The 25,414-nt window shown below is 40.9% G+C and overlaps 1 protein-coding gene across 3 annotated transcripts in view; it reads right to left on the bottom strand.

Annotated features, from left to right (window-relative positions):
* Positions 1–17,481, bottom strand: part of tesk1b (testis associated actin remodelling kinase 1b) — a 42,200-nt gene extending 24,719 nt beyond the window's left edge. The window contains exons 1-3 of one of the 3 annotated variants that reach the window (XM_051653441.1): positions 16,828–17,481; positions 15,712–16,245; positions 386–507 (exon numbers count right to left, since the gene is read on the bottom strand). In XM_051653441.1, coding sequence (XP_051509401.1) covers positions 386–507; positions 15,712–15,891 — 302 coding nt within the window. In that variant the 5' untranslated portion in view covers positions 15,892–16,245; positions 16,828–17,481. Of the gene's footprint in view, positions 1–385; positions 508–15,711; positions 16,246–16,606; positions 16,776–16,827 lie in introns of those variants that run through there. The other 2 variants (XM_051653436.1, XM_051653450.1) reach the window with 2 other exon arrangements.
* Between the last annotated feature and the right edge of the window lie 7,933 nt (positions 17,482–25,414).

Genomic DNA, 25,414 nt, shown 5'->3' with positions numbered 1-25,414 from the left:
GTACGACTCGAAAGCTGCGCGCTACACTATTATTTATAGTTATTGTGCCTCGATTGGACTCGTTTATTTAATGATGCAGTGTCAATTTTGATAAAACTTGACAGTGTTATAGATGACACTATCTTGGATATTTACTTCAGGCACTGTCACTATGGTTACAGGTGTTGGAATGCAGGCTGGACTTTGGTTATTCATTCATACAGAGGACATTTTGAGACTCACACTGACTGTGTGAACGTGGCCAAAGAATCATATCGGTTTGAAACAAAATGCCGTCAAATAAATCAATAAAAAAATGCCAGAATTTTCATTTTTGGGTGAGCTCTCTCTTTAGATGAGGAATATAAGGGCAGTTTCACAGAGGATTGTATGGTTGGATGCAAACCTGAGTATGTTGGGATGTCGGAGGCGGTTCATCAGCTGTACCTCCTTCAGCATGTTGGCTCGGTTACTGGCCATAGTGTTCATCTTAAGAGCCATCACCTGTCCTGTGATACGATGCTGCACCTTCAGAAAGACAGATAGAGGACCCTTCTGTCACTGACAGACACTAAAAGGTTTGCTCTATTCATGTCTGGAGCAGCTGGACTGAGATTTCGGATCGTCCTCACACACACACACTTCAGATTCATCCCAGACTTCAAAGTCACTGGCTCCAGGAAAAAAATATTTACATTCAGATTTGGTCCAAAAAATCATATTGCAGTTATTTTGACAAATATTGTGCTTGTCAATACTTGAACAAAAAGATGATAAACATTAATTAATTAAATATCAAAGCTAAAAGAACCAAAAGACCTAAACTCAGATATCAGACTTTTATATAAGACTTCAATCAAGTTCTCTTTGAATTCACATGGACTGAGATAAACAAATATTCACAGTCTCTTATATGATGATGCACAATAGACCTTATTCAGCACCATATTTAATTTTTGACAGGAATGTAAATGAAGCTGTGAAGGATTGGCTTCCAGTCTCTTCAAATGACATTCACTGCATAAAGCTCCTAGATCATATCTCATTTTCACAACTCATGTTTTCTGGAGTTTTTGCCAAATGAAATGTTTCATCATCAATGGCAATTTAAACAACAGTACAATTCATTGAAAAGACTACGGTCCCCATTTTAAGACTGCTACGATTTAAGTGCAGTTCCATGCAATATGTCATACGTGCAAAGTCAGTGGGCGTGGCCATGAAGTTTTGGTATTTTTGTGCAAGCATGCACAAAGTCTTAAGCATGATGAAATAGCACACACAAAGCAAGAATGGGTTAAGTAATTTGCAATTAAATTCAGAGGTTCTTCTCTGGTCATTGCACGCCTGCATCCTAGAATATTACTACATATTCCATTCCCTGTCAGACAATGTCAATATAAATGAAAACAGCCCATTCATAAGAATTTGGTAGTGTGAATGAACTGTATGCTATGCATTTGAAGAATACATACAGTGGTGTGAAAAAGTGTTTGCCCCCTTGGTGATTTCTTATTTTTTTTGCATATTTGTCACACTTAAATGTTTCAGATCATCAAACAAGTTTAAATATTAGTCAAAGATAACACAAGTAAACACAAAATGCAGTTTTTACATGAAGGTTGTTATTATTAAGGGAAAACAAAATCCAAACCTACATGGCCCTGTGTGAAAAAGTGTTTGCCCCACCTGTTAAAACATAACTGTGGTTTATCACACCTGAGTTCAATTTCTCTAGCCACACCCAGGCCTGATTACTGCCACACCCGTTCTCAATCAAGAAATCACTTAAATAGGACCTGCCTGACAAAGTGAAGTAGACCAAAAGATCTTCAAAAGCTAGACATCATGCCGAGATCCAAAGAAATTCAGGAACAAATGCGAAAGAAAGTAATTGAGATCTATCAGTCTGGAAAAGGTTATAAAGCCATTTCTAAAGCTTTGGGACTCCAGAGAACCACAGTGAGAGCCATTATCCACAAATGGCGAAAACATGGAACAGTGGTGAACCTTCCCAGGAGTGGCCGGCCGACCAAAATTACCCCAAGAGCACAGCGACGACTCATCCAAGAGGTCACAAAAGACCCCACAACAACATCCAAAGAACTGCAGGCCTCACTTGCCTCAGTTAAAGTCAGTGTTCAAGACTCCACCATAAGAAAGAGACTGGGCAAAAATGGCCTGCATGGCAGAGTTCCAAGACAAAAACCACTGCTGAGCAAAAAGAACATTAAGGCTCGTCTCATTTTTGCCAGAAAACGTCTTGATGATCCCCAAGACTTTTGGGAAAATACTCTGGACTGACGAGACAAAAGTTGAACATTTGGAAGGTGTGTGTCCCATTACATCTGGCGTAAAAGTAACACCGCATTTCAGAAAAAGAATATCATACCAACAGTAAAATATGGTGGTGGTAGTGTGATGGTCTGGGGCTGTTTTGCTGCTTCAGGACCTGGAAGACTTGCTGTGATAAATGGAACCATGAATTCTGCTGTCTACCAAAAAATCCTGAAGGAGAATGTCCGGCCATCTGTTCGTGACCTCAAGCTGAAGCGAACTTGGGTTCTGCAGCAGGACAAAGATCCAAAACACACCAGCAAGTCCACCTCTGAATGGCTGAAGAAAAACAAAATGAAGACTTTGGAGTGGCCTAGTCAAAGTCCTGACCTGAATCCTACTGAGATGCTGTGGCATGACCTTAAAAAGGCAGATCATGCTCAAACCCTCCAATGTGGCTGAATTACAACAATTCTGCAAAGATGAGTGGGCCAAAATTCCTCCACAGCGCTGTAAAAGACTCATTGCAAGTTATTGCAAATGCTTGATTGCAGTTGTTGCTGCTAAGGGTGGCCCAACCAGTTATTAGGTTTAGGGGGCAATCACTTTTTCACAAAGGGCCATGTAGGTTTGGATTTTGTTTTCCCTTAAGAATAACAACCTTCATTTAAAAACTGTATTTTGTGTTTACTTGTGTTATCGTTGACTAACATTTAAACTTGTTTGATGATCTGAAACATTTAAGTGTGAAAAACATGCAAAAAAATAAGAAATCAGGAAGGGGGCAAACACTTTTTCACACCACTGTATATGGAAAATGTGTCTAATGTTCTTTTACACATTAACTACAAAACCCTGTTGAATGTCAGTTATAGTTCTATGACAGTAACGCGCTCATACGTATGGCAAATGTAGGGCTTGTTAGAACTAATTGGATTAAATTATAAAAGAATCTAAGTATAATTGATCTACTGACACACAAATAATGGCTGGCATTAAAAGTGATTAATAGCCATTTGATATCATCTGCTGGTGGAATCCCCAAACTACAAATGCAGGAACTGAGTTTATACTTTGTGATGAGAATAGACATGGTTCTCACAAGTCTTAGCCCAATGATCCATTTCTCAGGAAAATAGCAAATTGCAATTTGTGCCACTTCATTTACATACACGCACAGTTTGCACGCATATGGCCACAGATAGCGCAAGCACTCCAAACCAAGCCCACTTGTGCTGGCACGAAAACTGTGCTTAGAATTAGTGTTCTCACAAAAATCGGATAAGACAGTGCACGGTTACAGCTCGTAGTGCTGCGCCTAGAGGGGTCTTGAAAATAGAGCCCTATAAGTCTATCCCTCACAGTCTTGTTTTCATTCCTGTTAATTAAATATCCCGCTACTTGAGATCCATAAGACTATAAAATCATTAGGCGAGGTGTTCAAGATGCCCTGTGAATTGTTTGTGTTTCAGGAGTTCTAGAGCACTCTGATGTAGATTCTTTCATCATTTAATAGCTGGTCCTCCCACTTATCACTATTAAAGTATTCTATTGACATTCTCAAAAGTTTGCCTGTTTAAACTCGTTCGCTGATGACATCGAGACATTTCCACACAAACACACGACTGAAGTTTACATACACTTTGTTAGTATTTGGTAGCATTGCCTTTAAATTGTTTAACTTGGGTCAAACATTTTGGGTAGCCTTCCACAGGCTTCTCACAATAAGTTGCTGGAATTTTGGCCCATTCCTCCAGACAGAACTGGTGTAACTGAGTCAGGTTTGTAGGCCTCCTTGCTTGCACACTCTTTTTCAGTTCTGCCCACAAATTTTCTATCAGATTGTGGTAAGGGCATTGCGATGGCCACTCCAGTACCTTGACTTTGTTGTCCTTAAGCCATTTTGCCACAACTTTGGAGGTATGCTTGGCGTCATTGTCCATTTGGAAGACCCATTTGCAACCGAGCTTTAACTTTATGGCTGATGTCTTGAGAATTTGCTTAAATATCCCCACATAATTTTCCTTTCTCATGATGCCATCTATTTTGTGAAGTGCACCAGTCCCTCCTGCAGCAAAGCACCCCCACAATATGATGCTGCCACCCCCATGCTCCATGGTTGGGATGGTGTTCTTCTCTAGGAGACAGAATGCATCTCCTTCTTGAACGGTATAATGGCTGTGTGGTCCCATGGTGTTTATACTTGCGTACTACTGTTTGTACAAATGAACATGGTACCTTCAGGCATTTGGATATGTCCAAGGATGAATTAGACTTGTGTAGGTCCACAGTTTTTTCCTGAGGTCTTGGCTGATTTCTTTTGATTTTTCCATGATGTCAAACAAAGAGACAATAAGTTTGAAGGTCGGCCTTAAAATACATCCACAGGTACACTTGACTCTACAAGCCTATCAGAAGCTAATTGCCTAAAGGCTTTACATAAGTTTCTGGAATTTTCCAAGCTGCTTAAAGGCACAGTTAACTTAGTGAATGTAAACTTCTGACCCACCAGCATTGTGATATAGTCAATTAAAAGTGAAAGGGTTAGTGAAGTCTGTAAACAATTGTTGGAAAAATTACTTGTGTCATGCACAAAGTAGATGTCCTAAACAACTTGCCAAAACTACAGTTTGCTAATATGAAATCTGTGAGCGTATGTAAACATCTGACTTCAACTGTGTGTGTGTTTATACACACACACACACACACACACACACACACACACACACACACACACACACACACACACATATATATATAAATAAATAAGTAATATGAGATCAAGCTTTTGACACTTCGGCAATTGATGGACTTACACAACTATTACACACTACTATATGCATACTATATGTAGTTATTTGTAATGTAGATTCTGAAGAGCAGTACTAAATAAAAAAAATATATATTTTCTCTCTTATATTTGTATAAATTATGAAAGGGGTGTGAACATTTGAGACAAAAAGGGAATGCAAACTTAACTATATATACTGTTTATTAAAACTTCGATTAATGGGTTATCAGCTGTCTTCCTTTTCTTCCTGTCTAAATTGAGCAATTCTGTGATTTGGTGATTTAATACTTCAGTTTAGGAGCCAGTGGCTCCCAAGTAATTTATTTAGTCTGGAGACCTGAAATGCATCCCTTATTAATTAGGATAATGGCTACGGGGCAGCTAGAATGACATCAAAACCCATGTTGTCTTGCTGATCTTGCCAGCAGCCCAAAAGCATGCAAGCTAAAATATAAGGATAATAATGAGCACCATTATCTGCTGTGAACATCTAGTGTTGTTCAATAGCAGGAAACTTAAAATGCATAAATGATATGATATAAAAACCCTGCAGCTAAAGTGCGGGAGTGCACATGCATTTGTGTGTGTTCTCACTGCTTTTATCAAAGGTAAACACTGCTGAGGTGTAGTGCCTTCACAGGGCTGGATACAGAAGACGCCCTGAACACACATTTTGTGTGTGTATTTTCAGCAATGTGGAATTATGAACATTGTTCTTCTGGTGTTACCATTGAAGATGACCCAATCTTATTTCAACAAGCCTGTTCAAAGCATTCGCCACAAAACTACTGTAGATGCCACTGGACTTGCTGTTAAAGATGTTACAGACTTGCTACTTTGTGTCAACTTGCAAAGAGTACATTGTCTGGAAAAATGTATTTAGGGGAGAAAGAGTCGTTAATAAGAGACAGTTTTCAACTGATCTCAAAGTTGCTCAGTAGGCAACGAGAAATGGGACAAAAGTAAAATTAATATACCTTATTATATTTCATGTCCTGAAGTGGGAGACACACATTGACATTGTGAAAAAGGCCCAGCAGAGGTTGCACTTCCTTCGCCAGCTGAGGAAATTCAACCTGCCATAAGCGCTGCTGATACATTTCTACTCAGCGGTCATCGAGTCTGTCCTCTGCACTTCAATAACTGTCTGGTTTGGTTCAGCTACGAAATCAGATATCAGAAGACTACAAAGGACAGTTTGGACTGCTGAGAGGATTATTGGTTGCCCCTGCCCCCCTTTCAAGAACTATACACTTCCAGAGTGAGGAAAAAGGCTGGAAAAAAATCACTCTGGACCCCACTCACCCTGCCCACTACCTTTCTGAACTGTTGCCTTCTGGCTGACGCTTCAGAGCTCTGAGCACCAGAACTGTCAGGCACAGGAACAGTTTTTTCCCTCAGGCTATCCATCTTATGAACAGTTAAATTGCCCCATTGAGCAATAAATATGTGCAATACACAGTTTAGTCTTTTTTTATATTTATCCAACACATCCAACCTCTTCTGCCATTTCATTCCTCTGGGGAAAAAACAAAACAAAAAAAAAAACATTTGCACTGTACATAACAGATTTGTATTTGCACTGTACATAACAGATTTGTATTAGATTGCACTACGTATGTGTATGTATGTATGTATGTATGTGTGTAACAATTTTTTATTATTATCTATGTCTTGCTGTTGTTTTTGTATTGTTGTACACTGGAAGCTCCTGTCACCAAGACAAATTCCTTGTATGTGTAAGCATACTTGACAATAAAGCTGATTCTGATGTCTCCTATAAACTGTAATTACAAGAAAGCATCTAAAAAGGGCCACAGAAATGCAAAACTATATATAAACATTAGATATATTAAATGTGATCCAGTCATATGATTGGTGTAGACTGAGTCATGCCAAGGGCCAAATGAGACAGCGTACTGGACAAAAGAGTAATGCAAATCATGTACAAAAGCCAAATACTTTGTGATGGTCCCAGGCTGATTTTTAAGTCCCAGTCCATCGTATGTGTAAAAGCACTATCAAATGAGCAATAATATATATATATATATATATATATATAAAATAGAACTTTGCAAGTAATGGGTGTTCAAATTCTACAGAATCCTGTGAGCACAGATTCCAATGCAGAACCTACAGAATTTTCACATTTTCTGTGCTGATTTTGAAGGAAAACCTACATAATTCTGCGGAATAGCTTTAAACATGGTAAAATGTGTTTATAGCAGCAAAGACTACTACACTTATATTGGTAAAAATCCTATAGCTCTCTTATAGTTGAAAGCATAATGAAATTAGCCAAAATATTTAAATAACTAGCTCGCAAGGGGCAGGGATTTGTAGAATTGTATGAATGAAAGGCGTTCCAATTAGGCAGAAATCTATAGAGCTTTCAATGGAATCCTGCAGGTGTGCCACACACACACGTAATACACACACTTTCGTTCTACACCTGAGATGTCAGACAGGTGAAACAGTGCCTGAATGCAGAGGGGTTGCTCCATATACTGTGGAGTGAGAGTGCATGAAAACCAGCTGTGCAGAGTATGGATGTGTGTACAGTGTAACACAAGTGATAAAGCCCATTTCTATCAGCAAACTTCTCACATTGCTGTTTAGACAGATGGTCTGAGACAATGAGACAGCACATAACCTTTTCGCATGCGAGTTTCTCCTGTACTGACGAACCCCCCCAGCGTGAGTTCTTTAATACGTGCGGTCATAAAAAAATAACATTTTAAAAATTTAAAAAAAATCTTACCTTACACTTCCGAGCAGATACTCTAAAGGACAGATTATATCACAGCAGGTGCACTGAAGGTCAGATTATATATATCAAACATACACTGGCAGCCAAAAGTTTGGAATAATGTACAGATTTTGCTGTTTTGGAAGGAAATCGGTACTTTAATTCACCAAAGTGGCATTCAACTGATCACAAAGTATAGTCAGGACATTACTGATGTAAAAAACAGCACCATCACTATTTGAAAAAGCCATTTTTGATCAAATCTAGACTAGCCCCATTTCCAGCAGCCATCACTCCAACACCTTATCCTTGAGTAATCATGCTAAATTGCTAATTTGGCACTAGAAAATCACTTGCCATTACATCAAACAGTTGAAAGCTATTTGGTTCATTAAATGAATCTTAACATTGTCTTTGTTTTTGAGTTGCCACAGTATGCAATAGACTGGCATCTCTTAAGGTCAATATTAAGTAAAAAATGGCAAAAAAGAAACAGCTTTCTCTAGAAACTTGTCAGTCAATCATTGTTTTGAGGAATGAAGGCTATACAATGCTTGAAATTGCCAAGAAACTGAAGATTTCATACAAAAGGTGTACACTACAGTCTTCAAAGACAAAGAACAACTGGCTCTAACAAGGACAGAAAGAGATGTGGAAGGTCAGATGTACAACTAAACAAGAAGATAAGTACATTAGAGTCTCTAGTTTGAGAAACAGACGCCTCACATGTCCTCAGCTGACAGCTTCATTGAATTCTACCTGCGTAACACCAGTTTCATGTACAACAGTAAAGAAAAGACTCAGGGGTGCAGGCCTTATGGGAAGAATTTAAAGAAAAAGACACTTTTGAAAGAAAAGCAAAAAGAAAAATTTAGAGTGGGCAAAGAAACACAGACATTGGACAACAGATAACTGGAAGAGTGTTATGGATTTTAACCCCATTGAGCTTTTGTGGGATCAGCTAGACTATAAGGTGCGTGAGAAGTGCCCAACAAGACAGCCACATCCATGGCAAGTGCTACAGGAAGCGTGGAGTGAAATGTCACCTGAGTATCTGGACAAACTGACAGCTAGAATGCCAAGGATCTGCAAAGCTGTCATTGCTGCACATGGAGGATTTTTTGATGAGAACTCTTTGAAGTAGTTTAAGAAGCTCTGAAAAAAAAATTCAAATTGTAATAGTAATTTTTCAAATTATTAATGTCCTGACTATACATTGTGATCAGTTGAATGCCACTTTGGTGAATATAAGTACCAATTTCTTTCCGTAAGAGCAAAATCTGTACATTATTCCAAACTTTTGGCCGCCAGTGTATAATGTGGTTTTTAGATGTTTATAATTATTATGATAGATAAGATGCGATCGCCAATGTGCTTGCCGGTGTCATGATAAATTGAGTCCACCTGGTAAATCGAGTCACCATGGGGGTAACCGTTTGTAACGCCCGAGCAAAAACCTATCATGTTATCGTGATAGCATGTCAATGAAGTCTAGACTAACTATCTTTAATTTCACAATCTATAACTTCAGTTTTATACTATTGTGTGTAACTTATGGTTTAAAAGTAATTAAATGTCATATTTACATATAAGTTACATCGACATACATCATAAAATGATTTTAAAGGATTTCTACTCAGGCAGTGAATATAGTACCCATTAATAGGTTCCTCAGCCAACGGAATTGCTGCAACATCAGAGGGAGACACAATTTTCAGGGGGGACTCGATTTCTCACAACACCGGCTATGTGCGCTGCCATATTGTTTACATGCAATGCAACATGGGATTTTGAGTTTGTGATAGAAGCATAGAAGGTTCTAAAAGTCTAGCGCTTCCACTTTCACAGCACCGGAAGTGGTTAGAATGAGTGACAGATTTGAATGGGAGAAGGCTCGAGTGGATTGATTAGTTTGTATATCTTTGTTTGACATCTGAAAACTTGGCCACATTGCTGCAAAACAGTGCGCTCTGATGGTAACAGCTTTAAACTTTTATTTAGTAATTGTTTGAATGTTTGTAACATACAAAAAATAAAGATATTGTGATGTTGAAAAGATTTGAGCAGCAGGTTCATTATAACAACCGCTTCTGTCCCTCTTTTGCTGGTAAACAGCATCACGAATGCAGATCACACTGGTTTGATCGTACGCATCTGAGCCCAGCCTAGCATAATCACACCGGTTTGATCGCATGTGCGAAAGGGTTAGTGTCATTCACCCACTTTCACACTACAGCACACTGGAAGAGAGTGCCCTGATGCAGTCCAAATAGAACATTTAACAGGCCCTAAAACACTCATACACACAAAACATTTTCCTTCTTCATTGCTTGAATCTTTTATAAAATGCTGCTTGCCAAGTCCTTGCACTTTTCTTTTACACTGTAGAGAGTATGCTTTTTTTAATCGAATCCCAAAGATTGGTACCCATGATGCACATGGACATCAACCCCTGCTATCTTTAGAAAATTATTAATTAAAATGTCCTATACTGTAATATCACATGACTGTGATTAAGGTCCATCGCTGCCAGCACTGAAAAAAAGTAACATGTATCTAATAACCACATGCTCGTAAATGTTTGTTTCAGCAGTGATCTGGATGACAAAGGCTTGAACGTTATTATAACTACATGTTTGCAAACTGAGTTTTACATGCCACGCTCTACATTTCACTCGCAGTTTCCTGGTGAAGTTAACAATAGAGGCACTACAAAATATTTGCATTTTATTCACTTTCACACAAATAACAAGTACAACAGCTGATTATGACTTCATAAACACTTGCTCACACTGCTATGTTGTGATATCGAAACACTCAAGCCCAGCCAAGCTGACACGTGAGCCGAAAGTGTCATAGAAGCGACACAAAATGTGATATGCGACACTGAAAGCCAATTTTCTGAAGCAATGCTTTTAGGACACTATCGGTTAGGTTTAGGTGTTGGTTTAGGGTAAGGATGTCTGTATTGTTTACCTCTCATTTGCTTTTTAGACACTATCGGTAAGGTTTAGGTTAAGGTTTTAGGCTAGGGACGTACATTTAACTTATTAAAACCTTCATCTAACATTTACCTTAAAAACCTTGTATGATTACAACACCATTTCACCCACTTTTGGCACCCCTCACTAATTTTCCATTTTTTGAGACTTTAAGGTTTTGCTACGGCAACGGCCTATTCAAAAGACAAGTTACTCATTTGGCACGCAACTTAGTTCAAGTTCAGCTGTTTATGTTTATTCACTTCATAGTCTGTGCAGAAGTTGTAATATTATACTTATGTTTTTGATATAGCTGATTTATCTCATATAGAAAGGATGCATTTGAGTAAGGTGATTAACCCACTGGTGAAACGCTTCAGCTCTTTCAGCTCCCACTGTGAACAAAAAATATAAGACCTAAAATAAATTGACATAATAGCATGAGTATAGTGAAGTATTAAATCCTAACTGATCAATTATCCTCATGATGCATATTTTTCATCTCCTCTTCATTACAGAATTATAAAAAACACCTAACATTTTTGTCTGTAATTTCGATGACAAGATCAACACTGCTTCTGAACGTGTATTCAGTGCATCTGAAAACATCATAACCCCTACCACTTTTTTTCAATCACTTTTATTTCAATTGTACAAAGACCACACACACACACACACACACACACACACGCACAATTTTTACATAAAGTGACAGACCAACACAAAAACTAGCATCAACAATAAGTTTAGCCCAGTTATTTGGCATTTAGCAGACACTTTGAGTCCATACATGGTTTCTATTATCATTTTTTTTGTTTATTACAGGAACAGTACTCCTGTAATAACCTGGGGTTAAAAGCCTTGCTCAAAGATCCAATTACAACAGAAAAGCCAAGCAATTCTCTGGTTCACAAGATGCCCCTTTCAGGTTTTAAATCTAGAATTTTTGGTTTTACCAGCTAAAATCTGTAACCACACTGACACCAAAATGTTTAAAATATCACAAACACACACCCGTAAGAACACAGGTAAGGTTGCTCCAACATGCAGTCACACGTAGGCTTCAAACATCATTCAGAATGCCCTGATATTTAAAACTTACGCAAACACAAACAAACGTGTACAGGAGCACACAGCTTAGTAGCAGCAATGGAGCTTGACAGCCATGCATGCCCTGACAAGCAAGAGACACTGAGGACCAAGAATAGAAAGAGACCTGGAGAAAGAGAGAGAAAGAGGGAGAGAGAGAGAGAATGCAAAAGGGAAGCACTAAAGGGGGACTTTGTTGTCAATCAGGCTTTCAGAATCGTGTCAAAACTAGCTCGCAAATTGTTTACAGCCTCAAACTGTCCGACCAATCAGACTACCTTTTTAACAGTCAGTCCATAAATCCCTTTCCGCTCAAACTTTACTGTCAAGAAGACCACAATGGACGGTGGTGTACCTTCCAAGAAAACTTTCCAATACACTCCCCAAATCAATGTTTAATGGATGCAAGTCTTGAGCCCATCTTAAAACGTGACGCACAGAGGAAAGGAGGTAACCAGATCCAATCTACAAGCATCTTTTCTAATTGTAGAACTAACGATACCGTGACATAACCCCTTTGTCAAATGCAGAGTGGCGTGCAGTCACCAGACTCTTTACAGTATTTAAGAAACACACTGGCACTCAATGAGCACATAGTACAAATACTTTAGGGCAACTTATGGTATATACCTCAGAAATGTTTTTTTTTTTTTTTTTATTTCATACCGTGGTGCTACAGCTAACAAACCATGCTCCATGTTTCCATTGTGATTTGAAAAACAACAGACAGAAAATTAAGAAGACTTAATTCTGGCTGTACATCTCAATCAGCTTCTTGTTCAGGAATCTCACCTAAACAGCCACTTTTGTCTTGCCACAACTCGAAAGGAAGGCAGCATGCTGAGCACACAATGAGGTGAACATCAAACTGAGGGAAAAACATTCCCTTGTCTTTCATCATTCAGATTTGATCAAAGTAGATAGAAAAAGAGAGAGAACGGCTTTAGTTAGAACATAATTCAGTCAGGCGCGAGCTGCAGTGCTGCTCTCGTGCGTCATCATTAGAGTTTAATGTAATCTCATGTTACGTTAAAGGTGCTATATGTAATATTTTTACAGTACTAAATCATAAAATGAACATATGTCATTAGAATTAGGAAACATGCCAAGTTGAAAATACTGGCTTCACCGATAACAATGCTACAGCCAGTATATTCTACTTTGAAGTTTCCATTCCAGGCTGGAATTTCTGTTTATGTTTTGGCCTGTGTGATACCGCCCACTGCCCACTCACGAATAGTATTTCGACACCACTGGATTGCCAGATTTGAACAAGTTTGCAGGCAAACAACACTGCATGCTGCAGCCATGGAAGCCAGCAAACGAACTGGATCAGAGATAACAGTTTCCACCCGACCTAAAAAGCCTCGCCAATCCGTCTAAAAACCACCATGACCAGAGGCGTAGTAAAACAAGGATAAATATCGTCGCATGACATTTTCAGTTTCGCTCGTTCCTGTTGCGTGTACTCATTCTGGCAACCCGCATGAGCTTAGAGTCTGGGGCGGGGCAGAGAACTCTCCAGTATTTTTCATTTGGACTGCAGTACCCATTTCAAACGCTTGTTGTCAATCTTACATATAGCACCTTTAAATTAGATCAAATGACTAGTCGACAATTTTCTGTCAACGTTGTCGATAACGTCGGCTAATCGTTTCAGCCATACCTCTGAATGGCTCAAAAGAAGCAAAATAAAAGTTTTGGAGTGGCCTAGTCAAAGTCCTGTGGCAAAGATGCTGTGGCAGGACCTTAAACGGGCAGTTCATGCTCAAAAACCCTCCAATGTGGCTGAACTAAGGCAGTTCTGCAAAGAAGAGTGGGACAAAATTCCACCACAGCGTTGTGAAAGACTGATCTCCAGTTATCAGAAGCATTTGGTTGCAGTTGTTGCTGCTAAAGGTACCACAACCAGCTATTAAGTTTAAGGGGGCAGTTAGTTTTTCACATGGGTGATATAGGTGTTGGATAACTTTTTTTGCTTCAATAAAAATATATATATTTGAAAACTGTATTTTGTGTTTACTCAAGTTGCCTTTGTTTTATGTTATATCTCATTTGAAGATCTAAAACAATTTAGTATGAAAAATACAAGAAATCAGGGGCAAATACTTTTTCACAGCACTGTAGCCAAGCAAACATTTTTCCCCCTGCAGAATTGAAGAAATATCAACAAAGTCATTAGTTGAACAGATGCAGGCATGTCTTGAGGTTTCTCTGACTAATCCAGCAGACATACATGTGGTGAAAGAGGAGAAGAAAAAAAAACAATTAGAAGAGAATGAACAGAAATTGTTTTCAGTCAAGTGCAAAACTCCTTACTATTGCCAGAATCTTTCAAAAATAAAAACAGCACCTGAAGGATCTGTCACAACAGGTACAAATACTGTGAGATTGCGCAACAGTATCATTGTAGGCAATTGAAGTAACTGGAGAATAAATTCTTTATTGCGCTGGACTATTTATTGGACTTTTACCACATTTAATGTCAGAATAATAAAAGTCATATTTACACATTTTATAACGCTTTAACTCTAGACAGAAACAAATAGCAGCTACAGAATATTTGCATATATACTGACCACATCAACAGTGACATTCTAGAATGCAGGCAATAATTGGTAGGATGTTATGACCATATTTAGTGTAAGGTCAGTAATTTGGGTGACAGGGTGACCTTTAAAAGATGGCTAATTAGATCTCTCCTCTCTCTGTCAGTCTCACATGCCCACTGACAAACACCAGAGTAGGGTTTCCAGCACACCTGCGTAACTTGTCAACAGGTATCCACTTACACACCAACACAGACCTACTGTCCTTACATAGGTCACGAGACTCACGACCCTACTGCTCTAGCAAGAAGGTAACACCCAGAATATCTTGGGTTATCATTCTTAAAGGGAAAGTTCACTCAAAAAAGAAAATTCTCATCATTTACTCACCCTCATGTCATCCCAGATGTGTGATTTTCTTCTGCTCAACACAAAAAAAGTTTTTTAGCAGAATATTTCAGCTCTGTTTGTCCATACAATGCAATTGAATGGTGGCCAGAACTTTGAAGCTCCAAAAAGCACATAAAGCCAGCATAAAAGTAATCCTTAAGACTCCATTGGTTAAATCGATATCTTCAAGAGTGATATAAGTGTGGGTGAGAAACACCTGTTTAAGACCTTTTTTTTTTTTTTTTACCATAAATCTCCACTTTTACTTTCACATTCTTCTTTTGTTTTTGGGCAGGGAGGAGAATTTTATAGTAAAAAGGGACCGAAATATTGAACTGTTTCTTACCCACACCTATCATATCGTTTCTGAAGACATGGATTTAACTACTGGCATTGTATGGATTACGTTTATGCTGCCTTTATATGCTTTTTAGACCTTCAAAGTTCCAAAAAGTTCACTTCACTTGCAATATATGGACCTACAGAGCTGAGAAATTCTTCCAAAAATATTCATTTGCGTTCTACAGAAGAAAGAAAGTCACACACATCTGGGACAGCATGAGGATGAGTAGATGTGAATTGTAATTTTTGGGTGAACTTTTCCTTTAATTGCAGAGTTATTAATAAAGGGTGTTCTCTCTGTCTGAGCAATCATCTTGAGCATGTAATGGATCATAAATGTGCTTTACAGGGCTGCAACACTTGGTGGAATATTATGACAGCATGAGAAAAAAAAAAAAGAAAAAAAAAAGAAAAAAAAAAAAGATGGTTAGCTGTGCAAAGCCATGGAAGTCACAGATGCATTTATTAGTACAGAATAATACAAATATAATGTTTAAAATGCAGCAGTAAACATGTGTAAAACGCCCAGTGAAACAAATGGCGTAATATAAAAGACATATCTACCTTGAACACCTCTGAGAAGAAACCTGAGCCGATCTTCTCGCAGATAAAGTCATCTATTCGTGCCAGGCTGGACACGGCGCTGCGCAGCGCCCGGTAAGAGGAGGGCCTGGGCCGGTGCTCCCCGTGAATTCCGTGCACGGGGGAATCCGAAGCCTCTGGATCCAGGTCATCGTGGTCCATAACGGTGGTCCCGGATAAAATTCCTCGTGCACTCTAAATTCCAGCACGAGCGTTTATATATCTCTGACACTCGCGCGACACTGACATGTAGTCTAAGGGTCTGTGTAATTGTCTGACAAGAAAGAAAAAGAAAGAAAAAAAAAGAAAGAAAGGCAGAACGCAATCCCCGCAGAGCGTCCTGAGCCCGTTAAGCACGGTTTATTGAACTCCGTCTTGTGCCGAATGCGACTGTGCGTGTCAGTCGGGCCTCGCGCTGCAAACAACGTCTGCCAAAAACCGTGACCGATGTTGCACAGATCTTCAGGTCTCGTGCGCCGCTTCCTTCATACCGATGTCTGGCCTCATTTCAGTTTCCTGATAAAAATAAGAAATGCATCGATATAAATTACACTTATATTTATATATTCTGGTTATGTGCCTGCTGTACATTTGCAAAAGCGAGTCTCGTGATGAACATGTTTTGGTGAAGTTGGTCTGCTGTAAATAATATTGTGTCAAACTGAGAGCGGCATCTCCAGCTAGTCGGACTACGGATAATAAATTATACATAGAGAAGTGAGGCAATGCGAGCTGTTGCGACGTCTCCAAAACCCTCCATGCGTTTTAAACAGTCTGTATATCGCTATTTATCCTCTGAAGTAGCCTTGTTAGAATTATTATCATGATGTTGCTACTGTTTCCTTCATCGTAATGTAGCCCAAACCCCCCAAATTACCTGCGGCGAGCTGCACTGCAGGTATCAACTTATGAAGTCTTCGCTTCACCACCATCCAGTTATTGCCAGCTTGTAAAAATCCTGAAATGATCGGAATGCCTCAGTTTTTCTCGTGTTTCATTTTATAAACGAGCAAACGGGGAGCCCCGATTGGCATTTGTGTTTGCAGTCGCAGGAAATGTGTGCATAGTGAATTTGAGTTCTTATTGGAAGCGACTTACCTGGGCGGGTCCAGCAGCAGCAGCAGATAACCTGCAAGGCAAGCGCTCAGACTTCAAGCTGTGGGTTTCACTGAAGAGTCAGGCCAGTATTGCCATGTCCGCTTAAGTCGCGGGTTGCGGTTTTTTGGGCTTGTTTCCAGAGTACAGTGACGTTTTTGGGCTTGCTCATGCGTGGGCTCTCAAAGCACAATAAACTGGGATCCACCACTAATAACAGCTGACAAATAACCCCATCTACTGTTAGAGCCGCGCTTTACACACGGCTGGTGGAAGAGTCATCTGACCCGCACATATGGCAGAATTCCGAAGTCGCGGTCTCGCGAATACGCGCGTGTACACGATTTTCATCTGAAACTGGATCGGCGAATTACAGGACAGCCCAGTTCATTTCCTCGATCACGGCAATAATGACAAAAATAGACACAAAATAACGATTCACTAGACTTTTATTATTTTTGTAATATTCCATGATATTTTCAGGTTTTCCATGATAGTCGGAACCCTGTATAGAGCAATGAGAGTGTGCTCGCTTTTTTATTTTATTTTTTATTTTATTTTTTCCAATATCTGTTATTAAACCAGTATAAAGTTGATTGAGGACTTTATTAACTACAGAAGAACACGTGCATGCGCTCTGTACAAAACAAGGTTTAACAAAATATAATCTGCCCTAATAACGTGACGTTTAGTACAAACGGGCTGCCTAATGCTGATCTGTGCTGATCAGTGATGAAGACATGGAGACCCTCCAATAAGACCCGAGGTATGCATTAAAGGGTTAATATTAGTTAACAGTGAATTGCAACATCTCTCTACAGAACCACAGGCCTAACATTAGGCTATAACGTTTCAGCGCAACGTTCAAGAGCAAGCCTAGAACATTATTTATTCTATAGTTTTTGGCATATAAATTCACAACAAACTGGCCGGCATTCTTGTGAAAAACTTTATGAGGATAACACCATGTTATTGAATCTATGAATGTATGAATTATTGAGCAAACCAGTCACTGTTGAGTTATTTATGAGCTTTAAAACTTTTCACTTTGACCACAGTATTTGGGTAGGTTTGAATCACTATATTAGCAAGGACATCTTTCAGATTTATATTGATTTCCAACCCCTAAACACTCACACAAACCTAAGCAATTCAGATGTAAATATAAACATGATCTGACAGATTAAAACCTCCTGAGACCCGAGCGTGACTACTGTGTGCATTTTCCATTTCCCTTTTTAATTTGTAACTAGTAGCACCTAATAAACATGCCAAAAAAAAATTGTGCTGTAATTCATATTTTTGAGACATTACAGATATTACAGCTAGTTTTCTAGCTAAAAGCTGCTTTGGAACAATGTTATGGGGAAAGCACAAATAAAAAACTATACAAATTAAAAATATTTAACTTGATTTGACTTTTAATTAGTTTTTTTTCTACTTTGGAAACAAAATCTAATTTTTCTCTCTTTGCACTGTCAAACAAACAAGTGATAGCCAGTGCTGAAGCATTTTACCAAACAGAAATTAGCATAATTAATTCTGATACAAATAATGGCCAGCATCATCCAATACCTGCCAACTACGTTAAAATAAATTATACATGATAAATTCTGAATCTATGTACTGATTGTCCCATGTTTGCCAGACATGTTGAGTGGTTCAAACACCTGCAGCCTGAAACTAAACAATAGGTTACTAGCGTAACCCTGGTTCTCTGAAACATCGAGTGGAGAGATCCACCTATGGGAAGGGCATCCGTACCTGACCTCTGCAGAAGCATCCAATTGCACCAAGTCTGGCTAGACAGACAGAAGCGCAAGACCTATGCCAGGTAAGGACCCGCCCCCTTACCTAAGAGCATAAAAGGACCTGTATGCACTGCTGTTCCTCAGTAAGTATATTCGCTTCTCGTGCAGCAAGCAGGGCAAGCTTGGTGGATCTCTCTACTCGATGTTTCAGAGAACTGGGGTTACGCTAGTAATCTATTGTTCTCTTTCATCATCTTGTGTTCGAGATCCACCCATGGGAGACATTGACAGCTCCCCGATTACCCAGTACACTCACAGTAAGGCTCTGCAAGCCAGTTAAGGGAACGGTCACCTCAAAGAGGCAGTGCTTGACACATCCCATAATCATGCACCTGGCAACCCTGAAGCACACAAGTGAGAACTGTGCACAGGCAGAGCATGAATAACATGTTATTGGCACAAACATATAAATCAGCCCAGCAGCATATATACAGTGAAGATAGCACCCAGGCAGGAATGAAAATGCATGCTTGGTGACATGAATGTGCATGGTCTACTGGCCCATAACCCCTTTTTCTTACTCTTTATATTATAAATATATAAAAGAAAGAAAAGGAGCTTACAGGGGAGGGGCTATGAAGAACCCACCCCCAGGACAGGATGAGCTACTGGGGTCCTGGTAACATCCAGCCGGTAGTAACGTACAAAAGTATGGGGAGAAGCCCAGCTGGCAGCAGAACAGATGTCCTGCAATGAAACTCCCCTAAACAGAGCCTATGTGGCGGACATGCCCCTCATGGAGTGGGCTCTGAAGTCTCCTGGAGGCTGCACTCCCCTAGATTCATATGCCAAAATTATAGTGTCCACAAGCCAATGCGAGAGGATTCCCTGTGTGAGGGGGGGCCCAAGAGATGAAGAGCTGATTGCACTTCCGAAAAGCACTGGTCCTATCCAAGTACGCCCGCAGGGCATGGACAGGACACAGAGCATTCAGCCTCTGATCCTCTGCAGAGGAAAAAGGGGGTGGGAGAAAAGCGGAAAGCTCCATTACCTCACATGAGAATGCAGGGAAGCATTTAGGCATAAAGGCTGGGTTGGGCCTAAGAAAAACCTTATCTCCACAAAGAGAGAATTTAGTGCACGAGGTATGAACAGAGAGTGCATGCAAGTCACTGACACGTTTAGCTGATGCTAAGGCAAGGAGCAAAGCTGTCTTGAAAGACAGAAGTTTTAGGGAAATGCTTCCCAGGGGCTCAAAATGCTGTTGAGATAAAGCCTCCAGCACCATAGAGAGGTCCCACTCAGGAACAGTTCTCCCAGTAACTGGGAGAGAACGGCGGGCGCCCTTCATAAGTCTATGAATGAGGGGGTGCTGCCCTGCTGTTGAGCCATCAAACCCAACATGACAAGCAGAAATAGCCGCCAGGTAGATCTTAATAGTGGAAAAAGACCTGCCCTTATCCATAAGGTCTTGTAAAAAACACAAAATATTAGAGACTCAACACTGATATGATGTGGAACCACGCCCATCAAATCACCCTTCAAACACTTGCCACTTACAGTCATATAAGGACCGTATTGAGGAGGCCCTAGCATTCTGAAAAGTGGCAACCACATGTGGGGGGGTGTCCCTTCAAGCTTAAGTTTGTCCTCTCACGGGCCAAGCCCAGAGAGCCACCCTGTCCGTGTGGGGGTGATATATCTCCCAGTTCGCTTGAGACAACAGGTCTGTGCGTAGCGGGAGGGGCCACGGCTGGGCATGCAGAAGAGGATTTATCTCTGCCAGCCACGGTGCTTTGGGCCACCTGGGTGCAGCAAGGCTGCTGTGCACAAGCGTGTTGCTGTAACAGAGCGACAGAGATCGCATAATGGGCAAAGTGGAGGGATAAAACCCACTTCATGAATGCCCTCATTTGCAGAAGGCCCAAAGGCAAAACCTGAATAGCTGATGCCATAAGACCATGTAATCTGAGACATGTGTGATATTGCACTTTCACCCCCTCCTTGAATTGTGATTCATTAGAGAGAGAACGCGCTCTTGTGAGAGGAACACGTGCATGGAGATTTAATTCAGCTCCAGACCCAGGAATATAACATTTTGAGCAGGTGTAAAATTGCTCTTGTTCACATTCACTCTGAACCCGAGCAATGTGATGTGCGTGAGCACATGGCGAGTGTCTTGCACCACTTTCTCTTTGGAATTGGCTATGATTAACCAATCATCTATGTATGTTAGGATCTTTAGACCCTTTATTCTCAGCGGTGCTATGCCCGCCTCCACACATAGACAGAACACCCTTGGACTCAGCGAGAGGCCGAAAGGAAGGACTGTGAATTCGTAACATATGCCCTGATAGGCGACAAGAAGAAATTTCCTGTGCGGGGGGTAAATGTTGATGTGGAAAAAAGTGAGGAGGTGGTTTATTGCATGGCTTTGCCTTACCAGGGTGCTGGAAAAGACGGCCCATGGCAGGAGGGTTGAGTGGCTGCACGGGGGTGCCTGGCATGATGCTGCTTTCCTAGGAAGGCATAATTTAAACGCTTCATCCTTTTTCTTGTTGTCGCAATGCTGTTGCATCAAAGCGACGGCAGGGCCAAAGAGAGCCTGGCCAGGCTCTACCGGGGCACCCGCGATGTACCGCTTCTTACTGTCAGGGAGGCCCGACAGATTAAGCCAAAGCACATGTCCTCCAGCCACTGAGAGAGCCATGGAACACCCGCAGGCTTGGACAGCCTGATGGGCGCTACGGAGGACAAGGTCATTAACCGTGACAATCTCCTTCCACAGAGAGTGCGTGGGGGTCCCTTTCTCTAGTTGTTGCCCCATGTCGACCAGGATTTCAGCCTGGTATGCAGAGAGGAGGGAGGAGACGTTGAGGGCCCTGACAGTCAAAGCCGAGGCTTTGTAAGAGGCCTGATGGCAAAAGCGGTCCATTTTGTTGGGAAGAACAGGCTTGGGGAGGCAAGTAGGGATTAAGGTGTCTGACAATAGAGGGCTCGATGGCCGGGGGGGGGGGGTGTCACCCAGGCCAAGAGCCGCCATATCCTTCACTTCGAGGCCCGCGAGACCATGTTCGAGGTCACAACAATGCCTCATATGCTTAGCACATGCAGGGAGGACAGGGAGAAGTTGTTTTCTCGGGCCGGGAGGGGGTCCCAGGAGTTTTCCGTTGTACACATCCCTCTTTTGGTCAGTGGCACTTTGCAGGGCTGGCCATTCAATATTTAGGTGAGCGGCCACTCGCTCACAAAACTCGATAAGGATGGACTTGGGTAAGGCCGCGGGGGTAGTCATGGAATACGGGATGGCCTCTTCATCCTCCGAACCCTCAAGAAGGCCCGCATCGTCCTCGTCACCAGAAGCAGCTAGCTCATTGGTGAACGAGGGATCCCCTGAGAAAATGTCCTCAGGGAACACCGGGTTGCTTTGATCGGCCCAGCTGAGAGAGACCGCGCCCCGGGAGGCCCCCAGGAGCACGTTGTCGTCACCGTTCCCCCATCAAGAGCCGGAAAGTTCCCGTCGGCGCACTGGGTAGCAGCAACCTTGAGCCTCCAACGCCTGAGTTTTTTGGGCAGCGCCAGGCAGTGGCTACAGTTTTCTGGGAATTCTAGAGCCTCCTCCACGTGTTTGAGTCCCATGTAAACGACACAGAAAGGAAAAGGTCTCTGGCGGCGATGAGGTCAACGCACATGGCCGGACAAGCATGTGATAGGTTGTCCCCGGGGGTAGCTGTAGGTTTTGAAAGCGCCATACTAGAGAAAAACTCAGTAAAATCCATGGCAAGCAGCCATGGACCAGGGGAAGTGGTGAGAGAGAAAGGCGGGCAGCCTGACTGATAGGAAGCAAGCGTGGGAAGCTTGCAGCAAATAGAAACAGCTAACCTGGCTGAAGCAAGACAGTCACGTCTGGCGGAGGCTGATCTGAATGATGTGTCCTCCTGTAGACAAAATTGTGAAAGTTCAATTCCAACCGAGCTGAGAGAAACAGAGGTTGCGAGAAGCGAATGTGAACTGAGGAACAGCAGCGCGTGCTGGTCCTTTTATGCTTTCAGGTAAGGGGGTGGGTCCTTACCTGGAATAGGTCACGCGCTTCTGTCTGTCTAGCCAGACAATTGGATGCTTCTGCAGAGGTCAGGTATGGATACCCTTCCCATAGGTGGATCTCAAACACGAGATGATGAAAGAGAACTGGCTTTATAGGAAAGCTATAGGATTATCCCTTGCTCCCCATTTAGTGAATCACTTAACTTCCAGTGTGCTGTCTTTCTGCACTGATCTCATAACAGTTCGAAAGGCATCGTATTTTCATCCTAATTCCATATAAAGCCTCTGAAAGCAACATTTTCATTCTCAATGTGAAAATGCACAGTTAACATAGGATTTCAAATGAAACCCTGTGCTATTGTACACATTGTACAATGTGTTTAGCAGCACTACATTTCAAGATAAATCGCTCAAATTTTATAAATGGCGTATCATCTATTTTAAACTTAGATAAGTTTTCTTGCATTCTCTGAGGCAGAATATTTGAATACAAAAATAATTAAGGGTCTTTCAATATCCATAGCTTTTAACTTAATGTATGGTATTTTTGTATGCATTATTTTGGTTGCTAACTGTATAATCAGTTATTGTGTACTAAAATATTTACATGTAATTGCATTTACAGTGTAATTAACACAATTACAGAGGTATATAATGATGATTTGTGAGTTTTCACTGCAAAACAACCCCAAAAAATGCAGCAAACTGCATTGCAAAATTTGAGAAAAACCGCAGCAAATTTAGCCATTTTGTAATCCCAGCTAGCCAAATTACGTGGCCATTTCCGAACTGCACCGTAATTTGATGACCAAACTTTTGTCGTGGCAATGTAACTGCCCAGATGATATACTCCCCGAGACATGTGCAGACACCGAGGACGACTCCTCCACATGAACTGGGCACAGAACTATTGAGGGTGACGGCAAACGTGAAGGTAACCGCACCTCTACAGACAGGCAACCAACAGACACACGAACACGCTCCAGCTACACAAGAGAACACAGTTAACATGACAGTGAACAATAAACAGACAAAGAAAGAGGGGAAAAACAAGGAATAAGTAAGGAGTGCAATCAGAGTAAATCATTGCTGTGATCAGCAACTCCCCGAGATCGATCACTGTTCCCATGGAAATGCTGATCGCGTGCCAGCTCCACCTGTGAGACACAAGGGAGAGTGAAAAACAAACAACAGTATGAGCCAGCACAAATGCCGGAACTGGAACAAATAGTTGTTTGCTGGTAACCAGTTGGTATTTTTTTATTTTAATAATTATTCTATAGGCGGACATGCAGTATTCTAACCTAATTTATGTCCTCATTTGCTCAATGTTAATTTAGAGGCTATTTAAACAGTTGTGCATATGAATAACGATTGCAGACTCAAAGTTAATGTACTTCATTTATTTCGACAGTGAACAGAGAAAAAATGCAACAATAAAAGAAACTGAAACCTATTGCCAAAGAATTGCAACAAAATTACAAGCCTAAATGACTTGTGCTTATATTAAAATCTACTTAAACTATCTTAACACCTAATGACTTGAATTACATTTGTTACTTTAATTTAAAGCCATTTTAAGGATAAATAAAATGGTAAATGACTTCATTACGGCTGTCTTCAAGTTCTCTAGGGGGAGGCTCACTTTCACCCAATTTGAAAACCCCTGGTTTAGACACTGCTGATGGAAAATTTTGAAGGGATGCTTGATAGCTTTCATAGTGTTGTCATGGCAATGGATTAAATTACACGAAGTTGTAGTCAAACTGGAATGGTGGCATATACCTATTACGCATTGTATGATTAGGGTCCAAGTTTACTTTAATGTTGAGTTGTTGCTGTGTCCATCATGCCTTGTTTTCTCAAAGCCACAGAGTGGAAATGAACCCATGGTGCTTGGGCCCATCATCGCTGCTTGCAGCTATATTTATTATTATTATTATTCTTTTCAAGGGTTTCGGTACTTTTGGGGTACTTAACATGCGTGAAAACTCTTGAAATTTTGCACAATTATCAGAGTTGTTGGCCATTAGGACTGGGCAAAAGTTCACACATGGGTGTGTAGGGGGTGTTCTGTAGTGCCCCCTTTAAAATGGGAGTGTAAGACGGCCTCTGTAGCACCCCGATTTTCACCTACAGTCACCAAAATTGGTACATATATGGTTCTCATCAAGCCAGACAACTTTCATAATTATAGTTATTAGCTCCGCCCAACAGGATGTCGGCCATTTTGTATTTTCTTTTTTTTATATTGCAGTCTCTGAACTTTTAAATACACCTCCTAGGGGATTCATGAGACTGTCACCACATTTAGACAAAATTATGCCAAGACATTGAAGATGCTAAACTGTGAAGAGATTTTTGATACATCGAACGGTGTTGCCATGGCGAGGCATCGAATTAATGGCAAAAAATGGGAAACAGGATGTGTCACATATCTTCTCTGTGTAATGTGTGATTTAGATCAAAATTGAGATGTATGTTTAGTCTTGGGGGCTAATCACATGGATGTGACTATTTTAAGTCATGATCATAGCACCACCACCTGGCAGCAGGAAGTGTGGCTCTTATAACAGACTTTAAAATAGTCCTCTTTTATTTACCCAAATTGCTTCAAAATTGTTTAGAATAATGTCAAATGCCAAATGCATGTGTCCATCTTGCACTGTTTTCCGAAAGCTACCGGGTGGAAATGGACCCATGGTGTTTGGGCCCTTCATCGCTGACTGCAGATATATTTATGATTTGTTACTGTTGTTTGCCAGGTGGTTGCACATTTAGAGGCTAATCTAGGA

This window comes from Myxocyprinus asiaticus, chromosome 2 (genome assembly GCF_019703515.2).
Source record: "Myxocyprinus asiaticus isolate MX2 ecotype Aquarium Trade chromosome 2, UBuf_Myxa_2, whole genome shotgun sequence".
NCBI lineage: Eukaryota > Metazoa > Chordata > Actinopteri > Cypriniformes > Catostomidae > Myxocyprinus > Myxocyprinus asiaticus.
The sequence above is the reverse complement of the archived record's forward strand: the minus strand, read 5'-3'. Positions and strand labels throughout refer to the sequence as shown.